Here is a 17709-nt window from a genome sequence, read left to right as displayed (position 1 = left end):
GTGCTCTCTTCTTTTATCTGTTGACGAAAAACGGCGTCAACAGTTTGGTGCTTTCATTGAGAGTTGAACTCAAGCTTCCATCCCGGAGAGATTCATGGCTGCAAACAATCAGAACACTCCTGAAGGAAATTACCCAAGGCGTCCTGGAAAACAACCAATGGAGAACTCGGACGCTGAAGAAAGGAGTGGGTCCTCTGATTCCCGGGGACCACCTCCACAACCAAGGGATGAGGACATGTACTATAACCCTGAGCGTTATGTCCCCATTGTAGAATTGGAGAATCGGCAGCTGAAACAGCTGCTGGCAGATGCCAACAAACGTAACGAGGAGTTGACTAGGATAGCCGCGGAGGCGCAGGTGGCTCAGCCCCCGCTTCCGCGTGAAGACCAAGTCCCTCCTCCAAGGGACGTGCACGTTCCTCCCCGGAGGCCCCGTGGACGTCCACGAAAAAGTGCTGCCACAAGGAGGCCAGCACAACCTCCAGCACCAACAGAGCCATCTGCTCCTTCTAGGCCTCAGAGGAGTACCCGAGCTTGGGTCCCGCCTAATCCACCTGTGGGAGTGCCTGCAGGAACTGAGAACAACCGAGCTCCTGCCGAGGCTCGGACTCAGGTTCCTGGTAGTGCACCGAACGCAACTGGCCCGTCTCGGGAAAATTCTGGACCCTCCAGGCCGAGGCAGGGATGACAACCACCGTCACCTATACGGTTTCCTCCGTCTCCCATAAGATATCCTTCACCTCCCCGCAGAAACGCTCAACCTGGTCGAGATCAGGATCAAGGGCGTACAGGGGAAAGACAAGGAAACAGGGAGACGTTCCAGGGGCGGAAAGGCGCGCCATCCGAGAGAAGTCAGACGTCCCGATCTCGCACTGCAGAGACAAGGCGACGTAGAAAGGATCCACCACGAAATGACCGATCGATGAGTTTCACCAGTGATGATTCCGGAGAAACTAGGTCTGTCAGTAAACACGACCGGGGTCGTAAAAATACTGGAAATCACAAGAGCCATCCCGACCTGCGCAATCATCTGAATCAGAGCAGGGGAAAGGGAGATCAGACAAACCCAGATCTTAGGAATCATCTGAATGGGCGTAGAGATCCCTCACGGAGACGCGAGCCTGGGATCGCGATTAATGACTATCAATTCCAAACACCGTCTAAGGACCCAGTACAAGAAAGGATTGATCAGCTCGAAAAAGCCTTTAGGCTTTTGAAGAATGAACGAGGGAACGGTCGATATGAGGACTCTGATGAGGAGCTCGAGCCATTTGCTCCCAATATTTCTAACACTCAGTTCCCCCAAGGGTTCCGGATTCCTCACGTCTCAGCGTTTGAAGGAAAAACCGACCCATGCAGCCACCTGAGTACATTCAACACTATCATGAGAGCTAGTAACGTGAGTTACGAGCTCAGATGTATGTTGTTTCCGACATCATTGGCCGGACCTGCCAAGAGTTGGTTCGAGAAGTACAAGAGACATTCTATAACTTCGTGGGATCAATTGTCTAGAGACTTCAAGAAGCAGTTCCGAGCTATGATGGGAGTCAGACCCGAAGCATCCACTTTGACTAACGTCCGACAACAACCGGGCGAAACACTGAAGAGCTACCTGACAAGATTTAATCTAGAGGTCGCCCGAGCTCGTGACGTGGACGACAGTGGGCACTTGATGGCCATCCGAGCTGGTGTTTTACCCGGGAGTGCCCTTTGGGATGACATGCATGGGAAAACGGTGAGGTCGATAACCGAGTTTAACAGACAGGCGCATAAATTTGTCAATGTAGAGGAGGCGAGGTCAACACTCAAGGCGACCTCGCAGACCGAAACTACAACGATAAACATTAACTCCACCTCAACCTCGGTTGACCCAGCAGCTACACAGCCTACCTCGGAGAATCCCTCCAAGAGGAAAAAGAGCGAGGGAAATAATCCCGAGGCTGATGGAGGAAAGAAGAAAAAAGGAGAAAGGTATTTCTCCGTATATAAAGTGCATACCGAGCTCAACGAGTCTCGGGAAAACATATACCTGGCTAATGAAAACCAGGTCCCCTTCAGGCATCCGGACCCTATGAGGAATCAAAAGTCCAAGAGGGACTCTAACAAGTATTGTCGATTTCATAGGGACACCGGCCACACAACTGATGAGTGCCGACAGCTGAAGGACGAGATCGAAGGATTGATCTCGAGAGGTTATTTCTGGCAGTATGTCAAAAACCAGAATACTGGACAGGCTACTGCCAGCCAGAGAGTAGCCGCGCTTCCGGCAGCACAGAATAATAACTCCCGATCTCGGGATGAAGACAGGCCTCCGCCGATAGATGGAGAGGACGTAATAACCATCTTGGGAGGTCCTCATCTCGCAGGAGGGGGCAGAAATGCTCAAAAACGATATGTGAATGAGCTGAAGACAGGGGACGGGTCTCCATACGAACCCGAACCAAGGGCACCAAAAAGCCAAAGGGTTGAGACTCAGCCTATAACCTTCACCGAGGAGGATGCCTCCCATGTCCAGTTCCCTCATCATGATCCACTCGTCATCACCCTACAGCTTGCCAACAAAAGAGTGCGCCGAGTTCTCATAGACAATGGGAGCTCAGTTAACATTCTTTATAAAGCGACACTAGAGAAAATGGGACTCTCCCTTCGCGACCTAAAGGCTTGTGCAACCACTTTGTACGACTTTTCTGGAGAAGGAACCGCCTGTATGGGGTCCATTGAACTCCCTGTGACCTTGGGAGACTATCCAGTCTCGGTGACCAAGATGATGGAGTTCGTGGTGGTAGAGTTAACATCTGCCTACAATGTACTGCTCGGGAGACCCGCCCTGGTCGGGCTGGGGGCAGTTTCATCTGTAAGGCATCTAGCCCTTAAGCTCCCAACTCCAAGCGGGGTCGGAACATTGAAAGGAGATCAATTGGCAGGAAGGGAGTGCTACAGCATTTCCTTAAGGGGAAAGAAACAAACAAGCGCGCAAGCACTCGTTGTCATACAGAATAAAGATGGGACAGTTTTAGAAATTGATGAGGAGATCGATCCAAGGATTGAGGAGAAGGTCGACCTCCAACCTTTGGAAGAGCTCGAAGAGGTTCAGCTCGAGGAAGTTGATCCCTCAAAGAAAGTGAAGGTCGGGAAACACCTCCAAGACGAATCAAAATAGCAATTAATTTGATTTCTGAAGAAAAACCAGAATGTCTTCGCGTGGTCACACTCTGACATGGTGGGAATAAGCCCTAATGTAGCGAGCCACGCATTGAATATAGACAAAAGCTTTCCCCCGAAGCAGCAAAAGCGAAGGCAGCTGGATGAAGACAGAAAGAAAGCACTAAAGGAGGAGGTAGACAGGCTGAAAGCAAATAATTTCATAAGGGACGCTTTTTACCCGGACTGGGTGGCCAATCCAGTGTTAGTCCCGAAACCCAATGGGACGTGGAGAACGTGCATTGACTACTCAGACCTCAACAAGGCCTGCCCGAAAGACTGTTTTCCCCTGCCGAGAATTGACCAACTCGTAGACGCCACGGCGGGGCATGGTCTGATGTCGTTCATGGACGCTTATTCTGGGTATAACCAGATTCCCATGCATGCCTCCGACCAAGAGCATACGAGCTTCATCACAGACAAGGGGCTCTACTGCTACAATGTCATGCCATTCGGACTCAAGAATGCCGGAGCCACGTACCAGCGGCTCGTAAACATGATGTTCTCAGAGCAAATTGGGAACAACATGGAAGTTTATGTTGATGACATGCTTGTAAAGTCTCAACTTAACAAAAACCATGTTGACGACCTCGAAGAGTGCTTTGGCGTGCTCAGAAAGTACAACATAAAGTTGAATCCTTAGAAGTGCACTTTTGGGGTGTCTTCTGGGAAATTTCTGGGTTTCATTGTCAACTCTCGTGGAATCGAGGCTAATCCCGATAAAATAAAGGCCCTGATCGATATGCCTTCACCTCAGAAGCATAAAGATGTTCAAAGCTTGACTGGCAGGATGGCAGCTCTGGGCAGGTTCATTTCGAAGTCAACGGACCGCGGTCTCCCATTCTTCAACTTATTGAAAGGAAGTAAAAAGTTCGAATGGACACATGAGTGCGAGCTAGCCTTTCAAGAGCTCAAAAGGCACTTAGCCGAACCACCCATCCTATCGAAGCCTGAGACAGGAGAAGTACTGTTCTTATACCTCTCAACATTTGAACACGCGATAAGCGCGGTGCTTGTTCGAGAAGAAGAGGGAATACAGAAACCCGTCTACTACATCAGTAAAAGATTACTGGGGGCAGAGTCAAGATATCCACTAATGGAGAAGCTCGCCCTCAGCCTAATCGACTCATCTCGCAAGCTCCGCCCTTACTTTCAAGTGCATCCTATCCATGTACTAACGGATCAACCACTAAGGCAAGTCTTGTCTAAACCAGAGGCATCTGGTCGACTCCTTAAATGGGCTGTTGAGCTCGGACAATTCGAGATCACCTACCATCCGAGAACAACCATTAAGGCACAAGCGTTGGCAGATTTTATAGTGGAATGCACCGGTACAGCCGACGACGAGGTAACAACCACGGCCCACGAGCTGTGGAAACTTTACGTCGATGGGTCGTCAAATGAAAATGGAGCGGGGGCAGGAGTTATTCTGATCACTCCTACAAGGAGCAGATTTCACTCTGCTTTAAAGTTCGGCTTTAAAGCATCTAATAATGAAGCTGAGTATGAAGCTTTACTTGCGGGACTACGAATAGCAAAGGAGCTCAAGGCCAAAGCTATACATTGCTACAGCGACTCCCAGCTCGTAGTTAATCAAATCTTGGGAGAGTACCAGGCTCGTGGCACAAAAATGGCAGCTTATCTGGAGAAGGCAAAATCCGCATTGGAGTTTTTTGAGTTTTATGCAATCGAACAGGTTCCCCGAGAACAAAACTCAAACGCAGATGCCTTAGCTCGCCTCGCCACCTCCGCCGAAAATGAGGAGCTAAATGTCGTACCCGTAGAGCACCTGTCAGCGCCCAGCATTACTGAACCTGACGAGGAAGATGTGTGTATGGTCGAGACAGAGCCGACCTGGATGAGCCCGATAGTTGAGTACCTCGAAAATGGAATTCTTCCAAAAGATCGAAATCAGGCTCGGAAACTAATGTATCAACTTCCCCGTTACACCATCCTGGACGGAAGGCTATACAGAAGGGGGTATTCCATGCCATTGCTCAGATGTGTAACTCCTCCCGAGGCAAAGAAGATTATTGAAGAAATTCATGAAGGGTTCTGCGGAGACCATACCGGGGGGCATAGCCTGTCCAAGAAGATTATACGCCAAGGATATTTCTGGCCAACCATTAAAACAGATTCTTTCGAGTTCGTGAAAAAGTGCGACAAGTGCCAGAACTAACCATGTTGACATCCCCATGGCCTTTTGCGGTATGAGGCATCGACCTCATAGGCTCACTCCCAACTGGCAAAGGAGGAGTAAAGTATGTTGTGGTCGCAGTTGATTACTTCACAAAATGGACGGAGGCTGAACCATTGGCGACCATAACTTCGAAGAAGATCCTAGATTTCGTGGTAAAGAACATCGTATGCCGATATGGAGTGCCAAGAAAGATTGTGTCTGACAACGGAACCCAGTTTGATTGCGACTTATTTACCAACTTTTGTAACAAGAACGGTATAATAAAGAGCTTTTCGTCAGTGGCTCACCCTCAGGCGAACGGTCAGGTCGAAGCCGTTAATAAAACTCTCAAGAGTTCCTTGAAGAAAAAGTTGGAAGAAGCAAAGGGACGATGGCCTGAGGAATTACCCCAAGTCCTTTGGGGATATAGAACTACAGCTCGGACATCAACTGGGCATACCCCGTTTTCTCTAGCATACGGCTGCGAGGCAATGTTGCCCATTGAGCTCGAAATTCCAACGATTCGAACTCAGATTTACGACCAAAGTTCCAATCATACTCAGCTCGAAGAAACCCTAGACTTGATCGAAGAAAAAAGGGAAGAGGCTCAGCTGAAAAATGCTGCTTACCAGCAACGGACCACGAGATATTTCAATAAGAGGGTTCGAGATCGAAAGTTCGGAGTGGGAGACCTGATTTTGAGACGAGTATTCTTAGCAACCCGAGATCCAGCAGCTGGGGTGCTCGGGCCGAACTGGGAAGGACCATACCAGATAGAGTCAATCATCCGACCGGGCGTATACAAACTTGTGAGATTAGATGGGAGCCTGATACCTCGAGCATGGAATGGCGAACACCTTAGACCATATTATCAATAGTGTAGAAAGTGTCGCCTGTAACCATGATTTTCTGTATTTAGTTTGTTTTTGAATAAAGGGTCTACTTTGTTTCACATGTAATTTATTTTTATTTTTACAATCTCTCTTAATTTAATAACCTATTATCACACTCATAGGATATTAAGGGGGCATCATTGGTATACATACCACCAGCTTAAAAAATAAAAAATATACATAAAGTACTTGGATATAACCAAGTACGCGATGTTAGATAGTTCGGACATAACCGAATTATCAAACACAAAGTATTTGGACATGACCAAAAGCGCGAGCTTAGATAGTTCGGATATAACCGAACCATCGCGAGCTTAGATAGTTCGGATATAACCGAACCATCAAAACCTAGATATCTGGAGTTAACCAGATGTGTAGACACAACATGTTTGGAACAAACCAACCAAATTATCGATCGATGACAAATGGGAGCCTAAACCTATTGCGAGATAAGTCAAAGTCGAGGCTGGAATATCTTAGAAATATAGTTTCGAACTCTTAACCTCGGAGCTAAAATACTGAGGATGAGGAAAAGTAACTAAAAAAAAAAAAAGATATAACCAAATCATTCATATTACATACCATATAAGTACTTTCGAGTTCATGGTTGGAGTAATATCCGACCTTGATAAATAACGAGGTCGGAAACGGATAATCCGAATAAACTATGCATGAATGCATCGAATTTCGAGCCTAAAATCCAAACTATGTTTGTATGCATAAATAAACATAAACGAGTTCATCAATTATAAGAATGTGCAAAATATTTCGAGCCAAGAAATGTAAAGCATGTAAAAAATTAAATTAGTTAAAGAAATTGTATCAGCCCCATGGGCGTAATTCACAATAATTACATAAGAAGACGCAGCCCCAATGACTGATCTTCCCGAGGTCAGACTCAATGAAGAGGAGTCTCCTTGGCCTTCTCAGCGGCACCGGACCCCTCAGGACTAATAGCATGACTATCCTCCTGAGCTCCCTCCGAAACGGTACCCGGAGCAGCCTTATCCTTCTCGAGCTGCTCAACCTTCTCTTTCTCGAGCCGTTCAACCTCTTCCTTCTCGAGCCGAGCATTCCATCGTTCGAGGAAGGACGCCTCGTGGGGACCCAAAAAACTGGTGTCCAGTTCTTCGTTATAGGCCCACATCCGGTACATGGCTGAATCGACCGCCGTTTCCTTCTTTTCTTTGAACTCGGCAGTAAGGCGGGTTTTGATATCCTCCATAAGGTCGAGGGTGACGGCCTTTTCTTCCTTGAGCTTCTTATTGGTCTCCCGGAGCTGGATGTTATCTTTCTTTTGCTCCTCGAGTTCGTTTTTCAGCTTTCCGAGCTCCTTGGCCATTTCCTCACGCTCCTTAACCACTGCCTCGAGCTTAGTATTCGCCGCCTTCAGGTCATCATTCGCTCTAAGGTGGAGGTCCCTCTCCTCTTGGGCGAGGGTCCTGCTCGAATGGACCTCGTTGTTCAGCTCGTAATTGAGTTGGGCAGTGAAAGCAAGAGCCTGAAAAAAGGAAGAAACCATCATTAGCCTCGAGACAGTATGAATGTAAGCAAAGGGAATATAGGATACTTACCGCGGAAGTGTGCTCGATACTCTTCTCGTACAGGACAGTGCGGTCTCGAGTGCCAGTTAGACACTGCCACTGAGGAGCCTCGAAACTACCGTAGCTCTGGCCGATCCGGGACATTACATCCGAGATCAGCGTAGATCCGTGAGGACCGGCAGCATTATCCACCACATACGAATCCATATGGGTGGAGATGGTTAGCTTCTGAGCTCGGGAAGCAGAAGGTCTTTTGGCGAGCTGAGTAGAAGACATTGGACCTGCCGCAGGAGGTTGGGATTCGACCACGGCAGCGATACCGGTCTGCGAGGCCGGCGCCACCACAGAGACGATGCCCTGCGAGGGTGGAATCATCGTGGGGGCGTTAGTCTGGCCAGTCGACGCAGCAGCAGAGCTCGAAGCCGGCGGGGGAGGAGGAGGCATTTTCCTAGATTTCTTGGAGCCTTTCCCAGGCTGGCTGGTTTTCAGTCCCCCTGTCCTGGGGCGTTTGCTCCTCTTGGCACCCGCATTGTCGATAAGGGCGTCAAGGTCGGAGTCCATATCGCCTGCACAAGTCATCACAGTGAGTCAGTAAAAGAGATACAAGTTACTTCAACACTACATATAGAGTGGTGGAAGAAAAAACCTAACTGGAACTTTCCCCCGAGCTTGAGCTTGGGGACCATGAAATTCCCCCGTCTTCATAAGAGGCGGGGGGAGGGCCTTCCCTATAAGTTGGTGATAACCTCGAAAGGTCCCTATAATCATTGGTCCCATACTGCACAGCTATCCCATTCCACACTTCGTCCGTGGTATACATAGTGTCGTATTTCCCGAGCCCACTATCAAACCTATGGACACAGTCATCTACCCAACTCCATATGTAGAAGTGGTATCTATCCTGTGGGCACAAGACTAGTCTATTGGGCCTGTGTTTTAATAAAGTGGGGGACCACATTCGCGAAGTAGGAAGGGTTTTACCTCCACCGGAGTCCGAACTCGAGGCTTCATCATTGGCCTCGTTCCCCGACCGCGGACTTCTCGAGCGAATTGGGAGAGATGCTTTCCTTTCCCTCCTCGGAGGAAGGATGCCTGTGGGCAGAGGCACTTCCTCCCAGCGTTCATATTTTTTACTGGACCAGTCAGAGGTTGACTGGCCCTGTCCCAACAACCCACAAGCTCGTAGCTTGTCCTCATGGAGCAGAAATAAGAGAGACCTCCTGCCATAAGGGAGTCGGAGCAGGCTCTCTCTGTGCTCCTTCATTGTCTCGTCAGGGGTGGGACGCTGAAAGTTAGCTGAAAGGCGAGATACAATTCAACTAAACATGGATTCAAGGGCTAAAGATTCGAGCTCAAAAATAGAAAGTAACGAGAATACTTACGAATTCGCCTAAACGAACGATGTCGAGACGGGAACAGACCGTCTGTCCAGAAAAAAGCCTTCTTGAAGTCAGGGGGATGGTTCGGAAGGTCTTCAAAGACTTTTGTCTCTTTGGGGTAGCTCGAAAGGTAGTAGAAACCATCTCCTCCCCGAGCTCGGGAGGGATTACTCTTCAAACAAAAGAGATATAAAATCTCTTGGGGTGAAGGTCCTATCCACCCCAGCTCGTGGAATAAGGACCTCAGGGCAGACAGCACCCTGTATGAGTTGGTGTTGAGTTGGAATGGAGCCAACCCAACAAAATCGATGAAGTCCCTGAAAAAGGACTTCAGGGACAGCAAAGCTCCTGCCCTTATGTGTTCCTGGCTCCAGGCCGCGTATTTCACAATGGAATCGCGGCCCCCAGGAGCGAAGCAGCTCCGTTCATGCCTTGTCGGAGCTCGACAGTTCAGTGTGTCCAACGAGCTAAGGCCATGAAGGGCCAGGATGTCAGTTATCTGGTCGGAGGTGGTAACCGAGCTCTGGTAGAACTCGGCTTCAAACATCTCCCTCCTAGGCTGCGAAGACGAAGGCTCCGCCATTAAGGAAAACTGAAGTTCCCCCGGGTGGTATGCTATCGTGACTTTTAACGCGGGGTCGAGGGGAACTGGCCTAGGTCCGGGGTTAGGCTCCAGATAGATGGCTTCCCGAACGACCCTTCTCTTCTTTTCGATGACCTCGTCAATCTGGCGGCAATAGTGGGCTCGAATGTCTTCTTGCTCGCGTGCTATCTCGTACTCTTTAATCCGACGCTGGTTCCGGGCAAAGATCGATTCCGGGCTTGGAGATTTGGGCTCGTAAGGAATTGCTCGTAATGACCCCCACCGTTTTTCTGAATTCTGTGACATCTAGCGAGAAAGAAAAAATGGTGAGGGCCATGCATGCAAGAATCACGAGCTCGATGGATGAGCTCGGAGATCTAATGACAAGAAACTAAATATTAAGACCCTCACTAAAGAGTCAGAGCGCGTATTCCACAGGGAAGAAAAAGAACGTGGATGATTTTTTGAAAATCCCGAAATTCAAGGGAAAGAAAGGTGGCGGTTAGCCAAGAAAGGGCATTTTCGGGTTTCGTGTAATTGTCAAGAACAAGGGTTTTTACCCGAAAACTTGGTGTACAAGAAACATAGCCTAAGAACTTTAAAACCCAGAAAATGGGAACCACATTCAAACGTCGAAACTGGGTATAAACCAGAGACGAACATCCAGAAAGAAAATCCAGAAAACATAAAGCCTATTGAACCAAAACCTCCTATCGTATCATTCTATTATACGCAGCAAGAGCGACATAACAAAAAAAAAAGAGAAAAGCTAAGAACAAAAATGGCGTACTTACACAGTGATGGTGATTGCAGCGAAATCGTCGAGTGGAGAAGAGGTTGCAGGAAAGAACTCACTGACTCGAACAGACCAGGGTTCCTTTATTTTTTGGGTCGAGAAAACATGCGCGGGACGGAAGCTTCTTAAGAAAGTTTCTGGCTTTCTTGTTTTTTCTTTTCTTTCTGGTTTACAATGAACAAACGTAAAGAAGAAGACGAAGAGGAGATCTTATATATATAGGTGGGAAAACTAAATCGATCAGGAGCGTTGGTTAAAATCCTCAACAGATCGAATGGAGGGGAATCAGTGATAAGATGGCGCCGAAAATTTGTCAGATGAACGATCGTGGGCGTGTTCCCAAGGTACTCAAGTACCTAAAGTGAGCAATACCCATCTGGCACGTGTCCGTTTTTAAGAGTGTGACGGTATGGTTCCCAGAAAGAGTAGTTCAAAAGTTTCCTTCTCTTAGGACTCGAACAAATACTTTTGAGGGGGCAAAATGTTATACCCAGATTTCGAGCCATAGTAAATATGATCTCGAAAGCTGAGTTCACATTAAATGGTCTCGTGAGGGTTAGGGTATGCTCTACGATTGTAAATCGAAGCCTGCAAAGTACGATACATGACCTCGAATGTACTGACCTCGAAATGATCTCGATCTCGAAAGATAGCTCTGAGAGCCCCTCATCTTCAGGAACAACTTCGGAGCAGGGATATCGAGCTCGATGTACTATCTCGAAAGCAATGTTAGCTCGGGAGATGTCAGTGGCTCTCACAATGACGTGAAACCTGAGATGCTGAAGCCTTGGAGATACGCTATGACCACCTTAAATATCTACAATACTTGTAGATATGAGATATAATCCTCATTTATTGATGTAAATCCCCAAGAATCGTGGGATATTATTTAGTCAGTTATGCGTTTCCTGATCTTTGGGGAACGTTTCCTTTTATATCTGATTATTGGCATTTAAAGCCATTTATTTTTATTCACAAAAGAGTAACTACCCAAAATATGTGGGATAGTATTCTGCATCCTTCTCTATAAATAGAGAAGTCATGCACCATTGTAAAGGACCGAAATTCTGATCCTTGAGAGAAAACTCTGGAGAATTCATGCTAGAGAATTGTTCAGAGATAATCTTAAGATTAATAACAGAGACTCGTGGACTAGGCAGATTTAACTGCTGAACCACGTAAAAAACCGTGTTTGATTCGTTTGTTTATTTTTGGCCATTGTCTTAAATTGTTTACGTGCTCTCTTCTTTTATCTGTTGACGAAAAACGGCGTCAACAGAATTTTTTATATTATCTCCAAATTTAAAATTAATCATGAATGAATAACTGATTTTAATATGAGTTTGGATATTTAATTGATAACAACTAAAGCATAAAAAAATAAATAAATTATACATATTTTTACAAAAATAAATTATACATTTAAATTATATTTAAAATATAAAATTAGATGGGATTTTATTAAATTAAAAAATAGAAAAATGAATAAGTTAATAATTTATCAACAATAAATTATTTAAAGAAGAATCATAAGTTGTTAATGACCTTATTTATAATCTGAAGCAAATTGGAATACATCAATCTCTATGTGAGCTTATGAAATAAAACTTATGATTTAATATTTTTGAATAAAAAGTTAAACACCATTATGGAATGGATTTCTAAATAAAATAAAGGACTTAAGTTTTTTAATAAGCATAAATAATGTTTTATTAGATTTAAACATACATTCTTCTATATCAAAAATACTAAATACACATACAAACCCAATTAATTTTAGATTTATTATGTTTTACAAGAAAAATAAAAAGGAAAACATAAAAAGAAGAATTACCTCAAAAGTATAATCAACGTAGCTTTTAGATTTGGAAACAAGTGATTTTAGGAAGACCAATAGTGGGAAATTAAGAAGTAGAGATTTGTATAATCTATCTATTTATATATATATATATATAATTAATCTTAGCAATTAATTTTTTTTGCATTATAGTTTAACAAAAATAATTGGAGATTAAGTTTAATTCAAAATTAAGTTTAAAACAAATGGAAGTTAGTTTTAAATATTTTAATTTTAATTTAAAATTTGAATCAGATATCATATGAACTATTTTTGTGTAAAAAATATAATAATATATGATATGAAAGATAGTAAAGTTTGTTAAAATAATCATTGATAACCTAACTGAACATTTTAAACCCAACTAATTTTAAATATATATATTTCAATGATATATTATATTATATTTAATATATATACATATATGAAAACTAAATAATATATGTATTTATAAATAAAATCTAACGTGGTTTTTTTTTTGAAATATAACAAAATCTCAAAACATTTAAATATACATATATATTGATTGATTTGTTTTGGTCGACAAAGCCAAAGGCTGATTAAAAAATAAATAAACAAACTTACACATCAGTCAGGTTGATCAACTTGGCCAATTCCACTGGCAATACTCCAGTGAAACCATTTGAAGATACAACACTGAACAAAGGTAATGATAGCATTTGTTATAATCAACAGTTGGAAAATAGTAATGAAAATAAAAATAAAAATTGAGGTACATAATAAATTACAGTTTCTGCAAATTGACCAAATTTCCAATTTCTTGAGGAATAGGTCCAGAAAATAGGTTTCCCTCAATGCTCCTGTAGTTTCACATGTATCAATATATTTGTTTTTTTTTCAGAAAAATATGTATACATTAAAAACAAATCTTATGAGGTATTTCAAAAGTAAATTTGAAAGGGTGGTAAGACCAGTATCACAAAACGAAAAACAAGTTGGACAAAGTTTCTTTATTAATTAACGTCAATAATATGCTACGCTTTTTCTTTCTACAAAAGTTATTTTCATTTTGGAAGTTTCTCTTGCAATGAAGTTAGTTTTAAATATTTTTATTTTAATTTAAAATTTAAATCAGATATCATATAACTTATTTTTGTGTAAAAAAATATAATAATATATGATATGAAAGATAGTAAATTTTGTTAAAATAAGATAACGTAACTGAACATTTTAAACCCAATTAATTTTAAATATATATATTTTATTGATATATTATATTATATTTAATATATATACATATATGAAAACTAAATAATATACATATATATAAATAAAATCTAACGTGTTTTTTTTGGTGAAATATAACAAAATCTCAAAACATTTAAATATACATATATATTGAAAAAAAAAGTGCGTAATTGAAAAATTGCAGTTATCTTTTTTCAGCTCACAATTCTTTTAAACCAAAAAAATCTGATCATCGCACAATTTTTCTTATTTTTTCACTCAACTCAAATCTGCAGAAACCAAGGACAAAAAAATTACAGAAAATATGTGGTAAGACTATATGAACATTCAGTGGTCTATATATCTCTATTTCTGAACAGATTTTTTTAACCTTTCTATTTTTAACTTTTGTTTGGTATTGAAATGTGCAAACTACAGATATGGAAGCTGAAGCAAGGATGGTCTTAGTAGAAGAACAATCATAATTGACAATAATTCATACCTTTGAAAACTATCTCAATATTTAAGGTGATCCTTTCTTTCTTTTTTTTCTTGCATTATACATTTGAAATCTCTCAATAAGAAAGAACAATAAGCCTTTTTTTTTCAGCAATCCTAAAGACAAATAAAAAAAGAACAAACAAGCTTGCAAAAAACGAGAAACTATTTCAGTATCAAAATCATATATATTTATATATACATATATATATGATTGGATTCCAAAAGCATGTTATATATATATGTGTGTGTGTGTATAGATGTGATTTTTTCTCTCTACTTATTCTTTTTCTACAAAGATTAAGCTTTTTATTCCCTGTAATGGTGTTTTTGAACTAGTTAAGTTGGGCATCTATAGAAAGTGATTGACCTTTCTGGATTTTCTTGCCCCAAAATACTTTTTTTGATATAATAATTCAAATAATTCTAGGAAATGTTTAAGTTTTAGGCCAATTAACTAATGGAACAGGTTTTTAATTTATTCTTTAATTATCTTTCTTGTTAAATATCATAAGTCATTTCTTCTTCAATTTTCAAGCTCACTAATTAGTTTTGCTCTTGTCACTTGTACATGTTAAACGTTGACATGAAATTTCAAGCGTGAAGGTTTAATTTTCTTTGAATTTTCATAATGTTTTGAAATTTAGTTTTGAAAATTTGCGTTTTAAATAATCTTGCTGAATTGTGGCTTTAAATAGTACACTTAACCAAAGTTTGCAGGTTCATATAGTATAACGATAGAAAACAAAGAGATCAAAAAACTGAAATGTAAAGCATTATGACTAGAAAGAATAATAATAATAAGTAAAGCAACCACTTAATTCATTGTGATTCAAATGTTTTTAAAGCATGTTCTCATTCATTGTTATTAATACAGAAAACAGTGAGTAAATTCTATGATATTTGAGATTTTAGCTGTTACTTTAACATTAAATATAACTATTCTACTTTGTTTTTGGAAACGTTTGTAGGTATGGATCCATATATGCAATGTAGATTGGCTAGACAAGACGAAGATAGTGCTGGACCATTTGTAGATTTGTTGACAAATAATACTAGTAAAAAGAAAACTCGAGGTCCTACACAAATGCGTGATATTTGGGGTAATCATGATGGTAAAAAGATACAAATTACATGTAATGATTTTGGGCAGCCACATGATGAAAATGCAAACAAACTTACAAGCTTTATTGGGACATTAGTACGAGATGGAAAAAATGCTCCAATTAACTACAAGAATTGGCATGAGGTACCTGCTAAGTACAAAGATGGAATGTGGAAAATCATACAGGTAAAATTATTATTTTTTCTTTTATTTAATTTAGCATTTTAGATTAATAGTTAAAGTAATTTTAATATATACATTTCTAATATTAATTCTAGTTAGTATATTTAAAATTGATAATAGTCAATACTTTTATTCTTTTAGGAAAAATTTAACATTCCTCCTCTTGTGAAGAATTGGACTATGAGGACTTGTGGCAAGCAACTTAGAAATTGGAAATCTTACCTTAAGACTACTTATTATTCAGAACACTTATCTTTTGAGGAGCAAAAAAAATATAAGGACAAAAGAGTATATGATGGTCAATGGGAGAAATTGATAAAATATTGGGCAATAGAAGATTCAAAGGTACTTTTTGTTTTAACCTTTAATTAACTTCATTGTTTTATATCATTTTTCACGAATTCAGAGGTACTTTTTGTTTTAACCTTTAATTAACATATTTATTAAGTGTATAGCTTTTGATGTTCTTTTAGAGTAAGTGTGCTAAAAACAAGACTAGTCGTGGAGAAAAAAAATACAACCATACAACTGGCACAAAGAGTTTTGCACAAATTAGAGCATTGCAGGTAAAACTTGAAAAATAATTTTAACAAATAACTTGAACGTTATTTCATAATTATGCCTTCTTTGGTTAATTTTTAATTACAAGAATATGTTCATTTGTAGAAGGAGGATGGTGGAAGTACACCCACACGTGCATCTATGTTTAAAATTTGCTACACAAAGAAGGATAAGAGTGTTGTTGATGAAAACACAAAAGAAGCAATGGTATGTTGAATACTTCTTAATTATTGTGTTATATATCCTGAGCATGTTGTTTTATTACTTCTTAACTTATATTAATTAATGATAGTTACGATTACAAGAGAAAGAAGAATTGAATGAAGATGCTTCAAAAGAAAAGAGTATGAATGGCACTTTTTTTTGAAGTTATGGGTAAAGAAAAACATGGATCAGTTCGCATGTATGGATTTGGTGTTTGTCCATATGATGTGTGGGAAAACAAATCCACTTGGAGGCGAAATCAAAAGGAGTATGTAGATGCCCTGAAATCTAAAATAAATGAGTTAACATCTCAAGTTCAAACTCTTTCGAGCAAACAAAACAATGTCAATGACATATCTATTGTACAAGTTGAGGTTAGACTTTTAATTTTTCTTTAAATTTGATTATTATTATTCAATAATTTGTAGTAATTAAAATTGAATATGTGTATGTGCAGGCTCCGAATCATAATGACAATGTCACGTCTTCACAACTGGTTAAGTTTTTATAAAATGATTTCTAAGATTACTAACAATAAACTAATTTATTTTATTAATATACTATTATAAATGTAGGCCAAAAGTGCTTGTCCGTCACGTAACAAAGAACCACAACGTCGACTATTATTTTCATCTTCATCATATGATACTCTTGTTGCTGAAGTAAATAGTACCCCAATATTGCCTAACTATTTAAACATATCTTTTACTATTGAATCCATTTGTGTATATATATTTATGTCATAATTTATATTGTGCAGGTCGGAGAAGTGGTTAATCTTAAGAGTGTCACTAATGATCCTCAAACAATTGCTATCGGTCTAGTTAGTAGTAAGGATCCATCAAAAGAAGTTGGAGGGAAAGAGCTCGGAGATTTCTTTTTTGAAGTTATTGTTCAAGTTCCTATCCAACCTAACGAGCAATTAATTAGAGCATATGGATGTTTTAAGACAATTGGTGAAGTTGTTGGAGCACCTATTGCATGGCCGACAACATTTGTGGTAAGTTGAATACAATTTTAAATCAATTCTCTTGCATTAAATATCATTATATATGTGTACAAATAATTATATGTTTGTTATTTGTTTTGCTAAAAAAATATGCAGATTTCACGAGAATCAGATACACAACTCCATGACTCAATGATGTGATTTTATTGTCTTAGAAAAATAGACTCATGTAAATATTTCATTTTCGTTGATGATGTATGGATAGTTTAAATATAATTTTCATTGTTGTTGTTGTAAAAAAAATTGTTATGTTACTTATATTTTTATATTATTATAATATTTATGTGTCAATTTTTTTTTTATTATTAGAATGTATATTGAAATATTAAGTTAAATTTGTACTAAAATATTTTAAATCAATTATTATTTAATATATGGAAAACATTGAATGGCATGCCTAATATTATTTTAATTGAAACAAATTCTATATTATAAAAATATTTTTTAATAGGATTTAAAAAAAAATGTCACTGATATAACTTACTAGTATTTTTTACATTTTTGAAATGCCACTAAAAAAATTCTTTGAATATAAAAATAAATAAATAA

The 17709-nt window shown here is 40.1% G+C and overlaps 1 protein-coding gene across 1 annotated transcript; it reads left to right on the top strand.

Moving 5' to 3' along the window:
• Positions 1–15071: 15071 nt before the first annotated feature.
• On the top strand, positions 15072–17301 carry LOC133814235 (uncharacterized). The gene is made up of 10 exons (XM_062247224.1): positions 15072–15389; positions 15528–15731; positions 15860–15952; positions 16053–16154; positions 16240–16291; positions 16344–16525; positions 16609–16647; positions 16727–16813; positions 16912–17151; positions 17257–17301. Exons 1-10 carry the CDS (start codon positions 15072–15074, stop codon positions 17299–17301), a joined length of 1362 nt encoding a protein of 453 aa, XP_062103208.1.
• The last annotated feature ends 408 nt before the right edge of the window (positions 17302–17709 follow it).

The sequence above is a fragment of the Humulus lupulus genome, chromosome 2, assembly GCF_963169125.1.
Source record: "Humulus lupulus chromosome 2, drHumLupu1.1, whole genome shotgun sequence".
NCBI lineage: Eukaryota > Viridiplantae > Streptophyta > Magnoliopsida > Rosales > Cannabaceae > Humulus > Humulus lupulus.
Note: the sequence above shows the minus strand (reverse complement) of the source record. Positions and strands in the feature narration are given on the sequence as shown.

Coding starts and splice junctions, on each gene's coding strand:
- LOC133814235 (XM_062247224.1), top strand. CDS start 15,072: ATGGATCCATATATGCAATGTAGATTGGCTAGACAAGACGAAGATAGT. Junction 15,390..15,527: donor GAATGTGGAAAATCATACAG/GTAAAATTATTA, acceptor TTATTCTTTTAG/GAAAAATTTAACATTCCTCC. Junction 16,155..16,239: donor AAAACACAAAAGAAGCAATG/GTATGTTGAATA, acceptor AATTAATGATAG/TTACGATTACAAGAGAAAGA.